This window comes from Dipodomys ordii, unplaced genomic scaffold (genome assembly GCF_000151885.1).
Source record: "Dipodomys ordii isolate 6190 unplaced genomic scaffold, Dord_2.0 Scaffold93, whole genome shotgun sequence".
In the NCBI taxonomy this organism is placed as follows: domain Eukaryota; kingdom Metazoa; phylum Chordata; class Mammalia; order Rodentia; family Heteromyidae; genus Dipodomys; species Dipodomys ordii.
In genome coordinates, this window is record NW_012267309.1 from 3,322,115 (window position 1) to 3,335,718 (window position 13,604).

Below are 13,604 nucleotides of genomic sequence, written 5' to 3' on the forward strand. Positions count from 1 at the left end.
GATACAGGGGATTATGTCGATCCCTTTGTATTTGCTTAAGTTCCTTGCATGAACTATGACTAGGAAGCTTTTTAATTAGCTCATTTTATAAGATTAGTTTAGCTACAAGAGAATCTGAAAATCTATAATAACTCAATGTGAGTCAACTCCTCCCTTAAATAACATAAAATTCCCTTCTTCCCAGAAGATCCCTATGTGGCAGACAAGGTGAGACCTTAGGAAAGCTTAGGAAACTTAAATTATTCAATTGGTGATAAAACTACATGTAAGTAGAAGTTCTAACATTTTCATCATATATCTTCATTATGTGCCCTGCTTTAGAGACTGATGTAGTATATAATAATTCTTGTGGAATGGATTGCAGTTGTACTCCATTTATATATGTTCCTCTGTATGAAACAACATCATCTTTCATTCTTCTTCCCTTAAGAAATGATCATAGGGCTGGGAATGTGGCTTAGTGGTAAAGTACTTGCCTAGCATGCATGAAGCCCTAGGTTAAATTCCTCAGTACCACATACACAGAAAAATCCAGAAGTGGCGATGTGGCTCAAGTGGTAGAGTGCTAGCCTTGAGCACAGAGAGGCTCAGTATTACAAGTAAAAGAACGGTTGTGCCAATAGAATAAAAACACAATAATGTCATTGCAATGAGCAAACAAGAATTAACATCCTATGCTATCTATACACTATACAGTTTACTAGAATAGTCAGTGAACTTGGTATTTTAATACTAAAACTTCTTAAAATAATTATCTAAAATGGAATCACACTTTCTGTATTACTTATAACAGTTAAATGACATTAATATAGAGAGCACAAGCATTTATAAAATAAATATTACAATGGATCAGAAATAGCATATGAGGGAAAGAATGGCAAGATGGCAGAAATTATGGGATTTAGCTGTTAGTAGCATCCTGGTGTTTGTGCTGATGAGAACTATCTTGTGGTAATATAAGAAGTAAATAATGACATAAAATGAGTAAGGGGCATACAGCTGCCATACAAGTTTTGTAACTTTTTGTAACTCCAAAATCGCGGTCAAATTTGAAGATGTATTTAAACTTCAGAAAACATCATTCAGAACATGCATTGGTTTTTTACAAATGAAAAAGAATAGATTTTCATATCTAACTTATGATTGACCTAAAGTTGCAAAAGCAAATGACACATCAAATTCAACTTATTCAATAAAGTCAAAATGGTACTTGACAGCTGGAAGGGTTTATAAAGACAGCTTTCCAACAATGGGAGGAAAATAATCAGGAATAAATTTTTAAAATGAAACTGTAAAATCTCTATCACTTTATAGCAAAGTATAGGAAGACTTGAGTAAATAGGCATATTTTATATTTGTATTGAAAACCCACTGGTTTGGAACAAAAGATGACAATTTACTTTAAATCTGTACATTTTGTTTAAACCAGTAAACATGCCACTGTAATGTTTATAGCAAGACAATTGTTCCTCTGTGCCCAAACTTGGCCCAACTTGGAAAGAAATTGTTGTGACAGACTAACAGGCACTAGTTCACTAATGAGGCAGCTGAACATTAAGGTTATTTCTCTGAGAACCAGCCTGCATTGAGAAGCTTTCTAACGCAGAGCAACACTAAGCCAAGTTAGAAAGCGTAATCATGGGAGAAATCTCTGACTTCTCTTTGCTTATGACCTAGCCCCATACAACAAAATCAACCAGAGAATTTCCATGGATCCAGTCACCTCTAAACATGAACTAACATGTCAAGCTGAGGGATACCCCGAGGCTGAAGTCATCTGGACAAGCAGTGACCACCGAATCCTGATTGGTGAGACCAATATCACCCATTCCCAGAGGGAGGAGAAGTTTTTTAATGTGACCAGCACGCTGAGAATCAACACTACAGCCAATGAGATTTTCTACTGTACTTTTCGGAGATTAGGTTCCTGGGAAAACAATACAGCTGAATTGATCATCCCAGGTAACAGTCTGAATATGTCAAAATGTCTCGAACTCATGATGGCTGCTCATCCTAGTCATTAGATGAGGGTTGGATAAGTGAATGACTGGATAACACTCTATTTATTAAATACATGCTATTTCTTCTCACACCCCCAAGTCATAGTGCTGGATAATAAATATTCAGCAGATGGTTTTTGAATATTCTCTACTTGCCAAGCAGCATATTAGGCATTGGCTATTCATGAACAAATAGGACAGTTCCCACTCCAGAAACAGGTAAGTGAATGTTTGCATGCGGGAAATGCTCCTATAATTGAAGAAGCTGAAGAGATTTAAGAGTGATATTCAACTCCTGCCATGTTTCAAGAACCCAAACCCCTAGCACATGAGTTGCTTCTTTCTTTCTAGAGTTCCTGTGGCAGGAAGTAAGCAGAATATAGTTTTCTATATTATTCCAAACAGAAGAGATACGTTTCCCCCCATGCCTTCTATAATATTTCAGCTCAGGGCAGTCTGCTTTGAACTACAAACCTGGGTGTCCTTGGGTTTTTTTTAGCTGACAGCTGGTACTCTACCATTTGAACCACACCTTTATTTCTGGTTATTTGGACATAAGAGTAAGCTGGATTTGTCTGCTTGGGCTGATGGTGAACCATGATCCTCAGACTTCAGCCTTCTGAGTAGCTAGAACTACAAGGGTGAGCTGCTGGTATCAGGCAGGGGGATTGTTTAATGTAAACCCAAAGGTGTTCTGAAAGCTGGGAGCCAGTGGCTCATGTCTACCTACTCAAGTGACTGAGATATGAGGATAATGGTTCAAAGCCAGCCCAGGTAGGAAAGTCTGTGAGACTCTTATCTCCAGAAAACTCAAAGTGGTGCTGTGGCTCAAATGATGGAGCACTAGCTTTGAGCAAAAGAAACTCAGGGATAGCACCCAGGCCCCGAGTCCAAGCCCCACTACCACCACCACCACCAAGACCACCAACAACAAAAGGTTCTAAGGTCACTTCTCACTCCCTTCCCCTAATAGATGTTGACAGTCAAACTCCAGAATCAAACTGACAGAGAAAACTAAAATTTGGGTTAAAAAGTTGACCAATTTTCTTTATATATTGTATTGTGACCAAATAGGAAAAAATGCTTACAAAATAATGAAGAGGCTCTTATGTCAAGAGATGGCGTCTTTGTGTCATGGTACCCCTTTTCCTCCTGTGTGGAACCACAGACAGTCTGGGAGAAAAATAAGTAGCCTTGGTTCCTATGAGGACCAAGATGTAAGGAACAGAAGTTCCTTAACAAGTTGATTTTCCCTGTTCCTCTGTGGGCTACCCTTGCTACGTGGGCTTAGTTCTATCTTTAAGAATGCAAGAGGAGGGCTGGGAAGGTGGCTCAGTGGTAGAGTGTTTGCCTTGCATGCATGAGGCCCTGGGTTCGATTCCTCAGCACCACATAAGCAAAAAAGGAAAAAGCCGGAAGTGGCCCTGTGGCTCAAGTGGTAGAGTGCTAGCCTTGAGCTGAAGAGCTGAGGGACAGCGCCCAGGCCCAGAGTTCAGGCCCCACGACTGGACACCCCCCCCAAAAAAAAGAAATCTTAGAGATAAGCTGGGTGCCCGTGGCTCTTACCTATAATCCTAGCTACTCAGGAGGCTGAGATCTGAGGATCAAGGTTCAAAGCCAGCCTGAGAAGGAAACTCAGTGAGACTCTTATCTCCAATAAACCACCAGAAAACCAGAAATGGTGCTGTGGCTTAAGTGGTAGAGTGCTTGCCTTGAGCTGAAGAGCTCAGGGACAGCACTCAAGCCCTAAGTTCAAGCCCCATAACCAACACGCACAAACACACACACACACACACACACACATACACACACACACCCAAAGAAATCATAGAGGTCTCAAAACTGGGTAAGAACAGCAGAATTCAGTGCCACTTTCACCTGGGATTCCCAAAGCCTGGGATTCCTCCATTTCTCCAGGGCTCTCACTTTCTTATCAAAATTATATCCTCACTGGTCATTAACTTTATGTATTTAAGAGAATTAATCTAAGGCCAAACTAGGCTTCTAGCATGATTATTCTCTTGACCAGTTCCCAACAAAACATTAGTTGGGCGTGGTGGCTCAAACTTAGAATCCTAGCTACTTGAGTGGTGGAGACTCGGAGATCATAGTTCAAGTCCATATCCAAGGCTCCCCAAAAGGTTTGAAAGACTCCATCTCAATGGATTCTCAATGGATGTTTGGGTGTGGTGGTTCATGCCTATCATCCCAGCAATGAGGGAAGGGATGAAAGGATCATAGTCCCAGAGGAATAAAAACGAGATCCTATCTCAAAAATACCACGCAAAAAGGGCTATCAGAGTGGCTTAAGTGCTAGAGAACCTACCTAGCAAGGAAGAAGCCCTGCAAATATAAAGGACTGCAAATATACCTCTCTCTCTCTCTCTCTCTGTATATATATATATATATATATATATATATACACACACATATATATGTAGATATTACAGGTGCATTTTTATATATACATAAAGTCAATTCTTTTTATTTTTCAGAACCACCTGTGGCCCTTTCTGAAGACAAGAGGACTCACTTGGTGATGCTGGGATCCTTCTTGCTATTCCTTTTTGTCACACTTGCAGTCTTCATCTGCTTAAGAAAAGATGGTATGTCCTTCATTGCAATGGTTTTCACTGGGGATCTAGGGTAGTGTTTGAAGATGTTATTGTTGCCACAGTGGCACTTAGTAGGCAGAGCTAGAGAGGCTAAATATCTTATCATGTGCAGGCCAGGCCCACATCACAATGTCCTGTCCTACTCAAAATGCAATTTGGCAACACTGATGTAGTAATATGCTACCTTCCTCTTAGCTTTCCCTTTCAGGGCTCACTTTCAATTATGCAAAGTAGGTTTTAGCTATTGCTGGGGTGCACCTGTGTGCCACATCTTTTATCGGGCCTGCTCATTTTGATATTCTGGAGCATCGTCTATGTTGGAGGGTGGTTCTGAATCCTCTGGTAGCATTTTTGAGGGACGAGATGGGATAATGGCTTTAAGGAAACTGACTTGTTTTTGCAAGGTGATACAGTGACATTTCACTGTGCAATAGAAATCACAATGGAGCAGAATGGGATTGCTGTGTGGATATCTGGTATACAGCAGTGTTGAGTGGGAAGATGGATATCTGTGGAGGTGGAAGAAACTACTGTTTATTCCTACCATGCAAAGAAGCAGAGCCTTAGAAGAGAAAGCACTAAAAACACCTGATGGTGTCAGTTGGATTTGAGTATTGCATTAGTTGCAACATTACATTGAGCTGATTTCTGGGTAACATATATAATAAAAATAATTCCTTCTATAGTGCTGTGGTATTTTTACCATAAGACTATTTTGCAAGATATCTGAAGGAAGTGTTACATCATTAAAAGTAATTTGCATGTGTTTATTTCTCTACTTACTCTTGGGAGTGACTAATTTCCAAGGAAATGAATATATTTAAATAATTTCCTTCCATTTTAAGAAGATTCAGAGTGAACATTTTCCCCAGATTGAGACACATAACAAGAAATCCAATCATCTTTGAATAGAATTGTTTGATGTGAAATAGGGAAGTAGAATATGGAAGGGAATTCCAGTAGTTGTTGAGAAATTCCCCATAAGCTCTTAGAAAGGATGGGTGGATCTGGGAAACTGGTCTTACCTGGGTAGGAGAGGGGTTTAAAACTAACCAGTTTCCAAAGATGAGGGCTCTTGTCAGACCTAAGGTAGTTGACAATTATATGAGCATTAAGATTTGCATGAAGATGTGATTATTGCTAACTACTTTTTTTCTGGCCTTCATTAGGAGTTTATTTTGCCATTCTGTAAGAATGGTGGCAGCAAGTATGTTTTCACAATAAATATCCCATTTAATTTGCAGGATAAGATATAAGATATTATTTTCTCTACTTGGGAGCTGTAGAAACTGAAAACCACAGAAGGGTTCCATGGCTTGTTTCAAGTTACCCAGTTGGTTGGTGGTAGAGCTAGATTACAATCCATGTCTTCTTGTTTGTAATCCTTTGCTCAGTTGAAAATTCCTGGTTTTTTTCCATGTTGAAGTAGGACAGGTTTTTCCAGTGTGCACAGTTATTTGCTTCCTGAGTTAGGAAATGGGGTAAACCCAACAACACAGGCCCCTGGAAACATTAGTTTTTCTTTTTTTGTTCTTGTTTCTTTGGGAAAAAGAAAAGATTCACTGGCTTTATGAATGGCCAGAAAACCAAGAGATAATAGGGTTCCTTATAATTTGGTCCATCCCCGGGAAAGATGGAAAAGTATATGCTCATAAAGAAAAATCTACCAGTAAAAGTATGTGCCTTAAACTTATGTGTTAATTAACCTAAAGGGTGACCTAAGGAGTCACAATTAGTTTGGTGAGTTCGAATTAAAAGTGTTTCATAAGAGGCTTGTCAAGTAGGATGTAGATGTGTGCTCTATAAAAATAAAATTGATTTCTTTTCCTCTTAGAATGGCAGATGTGGAAAAATGTGGCATCTGAGATACAAATTCAAAGCAAGAAAGTGTTGAGAGAGAATATCAGAAAATATGGGAAGTTGAAGGAAAAGGAAAGAAAAAAAACCTAAAGCAATAGCAGGGGGAAATCTATCCACCATGATCTCATTTCCTATAAGAAATGTCTGTTATACAGACTGCCGGCCCTACTTTGCTTTGCCAATCTAACCTGAGTACTCCCCCACATTTGAAGAGATTTAGGAATGGTCCTCCAGTGAAAAGTGATCAGTTTTGTGGAGAGAGAAAGGAGAAAGATGGGCAGTTTCTCTTTGCTAACCTGTTAAGTCTGTATCCCAATGTTTTCCTGCTATTGGAGACTCAGTCAACTTACAGATGAACCATTAACTACGAATTCATTAATCCTACAATGGTGTATGTCAACCACTGTTAACTGTCTCAAGTGTTGGATGAAGTATCTCAGTTCATCCCCTGCCCCCAAAATGAGATAAAAACTAGAATCATTCCTGTTATATAGAGAAAAACAAAGGACAAAGACGATAAAGTACCAAGAACACACAGCTAATGACAAAAATCAAATTCTCTGGTCCATTAGCCTAACAGGAGATCTTCACTCTAACTCAATTTGCATCATTCCATTTGGCTACAAATGTCTACACTTATAAAGGGTGGAAAAACCCCTCCCAAGTTATATTAAACTAAACAATGAGCTCTGATTTAAATTAGTGTAATGAATTTGAACAAGCTCAGTCAGGTTTAATTATGTGTGCCATTTATGTTATAAATCTAGTTAGTAAGTATTTGGATCTTCCTACAAAACCAGCCTTCCCAGTCAGCTCAGGACTGAGGAGTTTATCAAGATATCAGACTTTCAGCTTTACAATCTTGGATAAACCAGAATGGTTAGTTATCTTTTATCATGTAAGGGTAACAGGGCTTAAATATGTTTTACCTCATTCTCTTACTGTTGTATGGTATGACAGATTGAGTTGGTTTTACCTTTTCCCCCTATAATGCCTAATAAAATTAATATACTGTCATCATTCTCCAGACACACAGTTTGAGGAGACATAATCATCATTGAACTTCTGATCTTCAAGGAGGGATTCTTAGCTTAGAGTTTGGAAGTTCACAAATGAGAGGGCCTGTGGGATCCAGATGATGTTGGACTTAAAGGCCAAAGCTCTGAATGTGGAACCAGGGGAAAACAGAGAGAATGAAGAAAGCTGGAACCTGGGAGGAAACCCTGAGACTTCAAAGCAACGGAGAGCCTCATTGGTGCCTTGCAAAGGGAAAGCCAACACTCTTGAGTGAGGAGCCTCCCTGCATGTGGCCCATCACTTGTTAGGAGAGTGGGCTGAGAATCCCTGATTTAATGGTCAGTTCTTGCAGAAATGCCCTTTGCCTCTACTCAGTGCCCAAATCCCTCTTGTAGGGACCGGAAGTTCAAGGATTAGAAGACTATTTGAGTTGTTTGGATTTTTTTTGGTGTGTGTGGGGGTCTTTTCATCATGGGAATGTGGTTGTTAATGATTTATTTTGAGGCTACTTTGTAGTAAATGTGAAAATGTTGCCATCAAATTTATTAGGTGCTTGGTACCATGAGGAACTGTTATTACAAAGAGGAAGGATAAAGAGCAACCCCTAGGTATGTGCGATCTTACGTTATTTAACCCACTGATGTTTAGGTTAACATGAATCATCTTATTCTCACACCTCAAGTCTCTATCACAGTGTCTGCCCTATTTAAATATCAGCTTTACAACGATGTAGTACCGTAGCTACACAATCTCATTTCATCCTGATTAATACTCCTACTATGGCAACAGCTATCACTATATTTATCTTATATTATATATATATATATATATATATATATATATATATTTTTTTTTTTTTTTTTTTTGTCGGTCATGGGGCTTGAACTCTGGGCCTGGGCGCTGTCCCTCAGCTCTTCAGCTCTAGGCGAGTGCTCTATTGCTTGAACCACAGCACCACTTCCAGTTTTCTAGTGGTTTATAGGGGATAAGAGTCTCACAGTATTTCCTGCCTGGGCTGGGTTTGAACCAAGATCCTTAGATCTCAGCCTCCTGAGTAGCTAAGGATTACAGGCGTGAGCCCCTGGTGCCCGGCTCTACTATATTTATCTTGTAACTAAGGATGCAGAATGATTAAGACACTTGCCCACAGAAGCAAATAGCAGCCCTCAGATTTCCATAATGTACATACTGTCTTTTCTGAATACAATTTACAGCTGGGCTTTGAGAAATGTATTCATCCAAAACCTATTTATTAAGAATTTTGGCATATTTGGGGCTGGGAAGGTGGCTCAGTGGTAGAGCACTTGCCTTGCATACATGAGGCCCTGGGTTCGATTCCTCAGCACCACATAAGCAAAAAGAAAAAAGCTGGAAGTGGCGCTGTGGCTCAAGTGGTAGAGCACTAGCCTTGAGCTGAAGAGCTGAGGGACAGCGCCCAGGCCCAGAGTTCAGGTCCCACAACTGGACCCAAAAAAACAAACAAACAAACAAAAAGAATTTTGGCATATTAAATTATGCCTTGCCATGTGCCAGGCATTGAGTATATAGATGTGAGGTAGACCAAGTATCTGTTAGATGTATTCAAACCTGTTAATAATCAAAAGAGTTTTAGTTTATGAGAAGTCAGTACTTAAAAGTCTATGGAAAACAATGCTTGGGCTCCTTTGCTAGCATTATATTTACCCCTGATTTATTTGTTTTTGTTGCACAATCTATGTTTTGTGTATAGTGTCTAGTATTCCTTAGTAGCTCTTTTTTATTTAAATGCTGTTAAAATTTGAATCCATACTCTTCCGTGGTTTAATATTCAAATGCTCCAATAACAGATCATAAAAAATCTTCATTCCACCCTCTTAGCATCCACTTTACCTCTCCAAAAACAGCCTTTAAAAACATGTATTATTCTGAAGATAGGTATCTTAAAAGTACATTAACGTTTTTTCATAACCGGCAGCACTTTACGCATTGACTATGCACTTTACTAACTGTTATTTAATATATTAATTCTTGTATAGAAACCAGAACAGATTTGAAATTCCAAACAGTCAAGAATTGTGTCTTAGTTTGTTTCTAGTTTACTTTCTCCTAGCCTCTTCGTATCTTCTATAAGATTTAGACAGTGCTGGCTGTCTACCATATAAACCTTTAGACAACCAGCATTTTTAAGTACTTGCTTTCTGAGTTTGAATCTGGCTAATTTTGTGTTTGCTTAAAGGGAGAGTCATGGCTCCCCAGGGTATACTGATTCAATTCAGTAAGGATAGACAGCCTTATTATTATCTGCTTCCAGACAGAAGTATATCTGGAATTTCTTCTCTACCTCTTTTCTTGTAAGTTTAGCCTTTAATGCTACACTTGCATATTTACATATTTCCCCCCCTGAAAACTCCAGGAGTGGAATATGACTTGGCTGCTGGCTGCCCTAGACCCTCATCTGTGCCAGAACAGGCCTAGTAGCTCTTCTTCAAAGTTTGAATGTCACTGGTTTGAATGACACAGGCCCCCTAAGATACTGTTTTCCCAGCACTCGGGCTGGGAAGGTGGCTCAGTGGTAGAGTGCTTGCCTCTCATGCATGAGGCCCTGGGTTCAATTCCTCAGCACCACATAAGCAAAACAAACAAACAAACAAACAAAAACAAGCCGGAAGTGGTGCTGTGGCTCAAGAGGTTAGAGAGCTCGCCCTGAGCTGAAGAGCTGGCCCCACAACTGTCTGAAGAGCTGGCCCCACAACTGTCAAAAAAATAAATAAATAAACTTATTTAAAAAAAGAAAAAGAAAAAAAAGATTCATGCCCTCTTGGGAGGTCCCAAAGTTTCCTTTCCCTATGTGGTGATTTACTAACATTTTCTTTGTTTTGCCAATTATCAAGCCTAAAGAAACAGAATCCCCAACAAGACTCCTGTTCTATTTTTACAAGTGTGTATTTGTAGAATGATTTGTGGGGCAATGGTTTGTTTGTGTGAAGTACAAGTAAAAGTTGTAACTGCGCAAGACACATGTTCACTCATATTCCAAAATCTTAACACCTTGTGGTGTTGGATTTGTAATGCACTTTATTCTTCTCTGTTGTATTTCATTGTAAATGACATAGAAGAGATGATATTTAACTCTACAGCTGACTATTAGTACCTTCAACAATTTAATAAAATATTCTTATTTATTTTATCCTTGATGGATCAGCCTGTCTGTTTTTATTATTTTCTGTGTGTTTTGTAAAGCCATTCTCACTTTAACCTTAGAAAGTCACTTTGAAGATCTGGATCCCTCCTCTCAATTCTTTTCATAGTTTCGATGTTAACATAGCATGCTCTTGGATCCTATGTGTTGAAAACAACCAAAATAATTATTTATACTTATTTATATTTACTTGTTTCTAGTAGTATTGGGTTTGAACTCAGGGTTTTATGCTTGCAAGGCAGGTACTCTACCTCTACCTCTAGTTCTTTGTCTTCTCTCTCTCTCTTTCTCTTTCCCGCTCTTTCCTTCTCCTTCCTTCCTTCCTTCCTTCCTTCCTTCCTTCCTTCCTTCTCCTTTTTCCTCCCTCCCTCCCTCCCTCCCCCCCTCTCTCTTTTCTTTTTGCCAGTGCTGGGGATTGAACTAAGGCCCTGGGCACTGTCCCAGAGCTTTTTGCTCAAGGGTAGCACTCTAGCACTAGCACTCTACCATTTGAGTCACAGTGCCACTTCCAGCTGAGGAATCAAACCCAGGGCTTCATGCATGTTAGACAAGCACTCTACCACATTCCCAGCCCCCAGACCTTTTTCTTTTCTTTTTCTTGTTTTCTTTTTGGTCGGTCCTGGGGCTTGAACTCTGGGCTTGGGCGCTGTTCCTGTGCTCTTCAGCTCAAGGCGAGCGCTCTACCGCTTGAGCCACAGCACCACTTCTGGTTTTCTAGTGGTTTATTGGAGATAAGAGTCTCACAGACTTTGCTGCCTGGGCCAGCTTTGAACTGTGATCCTCAGATCTCAGCCTCCTGAGTAGCTAGGATTACAGGCATGAGCCATTGATGCCCGGCTTCCCAGACCTTTTCCTTAGTGATTTTTTTCTTACATATTTTTTTCCCCTGAAATTCCAGGAGTGGAATATGACTTGGCTGCTGGCTGCCCTAGACCCTCTTCTGTGCCAGGACAGACCCAGTAGCTCTTCTTCAAAGTGTGAATGCCACTGGCTCCTCTCATGACACAGGCCCCCTAAGATACTGTTTTTGAAAGGCTTTAAGATTCATGCCCTCTTGGGAGGTCCCAAAGTAGGCTTTCACATTTTCTCCCCAGTCCTCCTGAGTGAGTCCTCTTACTTACACCTCCCGCACAGCTGGAATAACAGGCATGTGCCTCTATGCTTTTTTGTTGAAATGGAGTCTCACTTCTTGCCAGGGCTGACATTGAACCATGATCCTTCTGATCTTTGAGTAGATGGGTTTACAGTTGTGAACTACCATGCCTGTCAATTTAAAAATAATTTATCAAATATTTTTATTCTCTTTAACTTCATAGCTTCTTTTTAGAACAATACTGAGACAAAATTCTGTCATCCAAGTTGAAAATCTGAAGAACAGAGGATGGGAGAGCAAGAATGGAATCCAAGAGAACTAGGGAAACACAGGGGCTCTCCTCTCTTAAGAGCATCCTTCGGACCTATACACATGGGTTTATGGTTGACACCAGTTGTTTTTCAAGTCATTGGATTCTGTAAAGGAAATGAGAAAGCTAGAACTAAGCCATGATGAGAACTGAATCCTAAAATTTGAGTTGAACCCTAAGATGATCTGTAGTTTTAAAAGAATGTATGTCAAGCCCCTCCCCCCCCAAGTTCTAGGATTACAGACATGCACCACTACACTTGACGTATTAAATTCAATTTAAAGAGACAATTTTAAAAATCATTTTTCTGAATCAGACACTTTCAAAAGATGCCTGAGGGACAAAGAGTGAGGAAATGCAGCGGTGGTACTCCCTAGACACTATTTTGAAAATGAACTATTGAATTTGTGGGTGGGAATGGAAGGGAAAACCTGGCAGAGACGGGGTGACATTTTCCAAAAAGAAATGTACACATTACCTGACTTATTTAACTGTAACCCCTCTGTTCATCATTTCTGTAAACAACAACAACAACAATAATAATAATAACCATCAGCTGGGAATGTGGCTTAGTGGTAAGTGCTTGCCTAGCATGCATGAAACCCTGGGTTCGATTCCTTAGTACCACATAAACAGAAAAAGTCAGAAGTGGTGCTGTGGTTCAAGTGCTAGAGTACTAGCCTTGAGCAAAAGAAGTTCAGGGACAGTGCTCAGGCCCTAAGTTTAAGTCCTCCGACTGGCAAAAAACAAAAGAGAGCAAAACAAAACAAAAAACCAAAAAAACTTCTAGTTTCCATTTCCTGGAGTTGATTTTGATAAATATTATTTTATATGATCAGAGGCATTACTCCTTTGTGTTCTTCTCCTGAGTATCCTCCTTTGGTCTGTGTGTGTGAAGGTCTAGAGTCCTGTGTAATTTATTGTATATTTTAGATCTAGCTTTTGTATATGAGAGAAACATGTGCTATTTGTCTCTCTAAGCTTGGCTTACCTCACTGAACATGATTTTTTTCTAGGTCCATCCATTTCCCTGCAAATTACATATTATTCTTTCTAATGACTCTGAAAATTCCATTGTGTATAGGATCAGTATTTTTTTTTTTTTTTGGTCGGTAGTGGGGCTTGAACTCTGGGCCTGGGCGCTGTCCTTCAGCTCTTCAGCTCAAGGCTAGGATTACAGGCGTGAGCCACCAGCGCCCGGCAGGATCAGTATTTTTTTTATATATAGAAACAAAAAGAAACTATGTCAGCTAGGTGCAGGTGGTTCACTCTGGGCCTGGGCGCTGTCCCTCAGCTCTTCAGCTCAAGGCGAGCACTCTACCGCTTGAGCCACAGCACTACTTCCGATTTTCTAGTGTTTTTTTTTTTTTGGGTCCGGTCATGGGGCCTGAACTCTGGGCCTGGGCACTGTCCCTCAGCTCTTCAGCTCAAGGCTAGCGCTCTACTACTTGAGCCACAGCGCCACTTCCGGCTTTTTTTTCTTTTTGCTTATGTGGTGCTGAGGAATTGAACCCAGGACCTCATGTATGCA

The 13,604-nt window shown here is 40.1% G+C and overlaps 1 protein-coding gene across 3 annotated transcripts in view; it reads left to right on the forward strand.

The window, feature by feature from the left end:
* The window catches only part of Cd274 (CD274 molecule), a 29,513-nt gene extending 21,214 nt beyond the window's left edge, over positions 1-8,299 (forward strand). For all 3 annotated transcript variants that reach the window (XM_013026441.1, XM_013026442.1, XM_013026443.1), the window contains exons 4-6: positions 1,678-1,962; positions 4,496-4,606; positions 7,504-8,299. In XM_013026441.1, the coding sequence (XP_012881895.1) occupies positions 1,678-1,962; positions 4,496-4,606; positions 7,504-7,526 (419 nt within the window). In that variant the 3' untranslated portion in view covers positions 7,527-8,299. The remainder of the gene's footprint in view (positions 1-1,677; positions 1,963-4,495; positions 4,607-7,503) is intronic.
* The last annotated feature ends 5,305 nt before the right edge of the window (positions 8,300-13,604 follow it).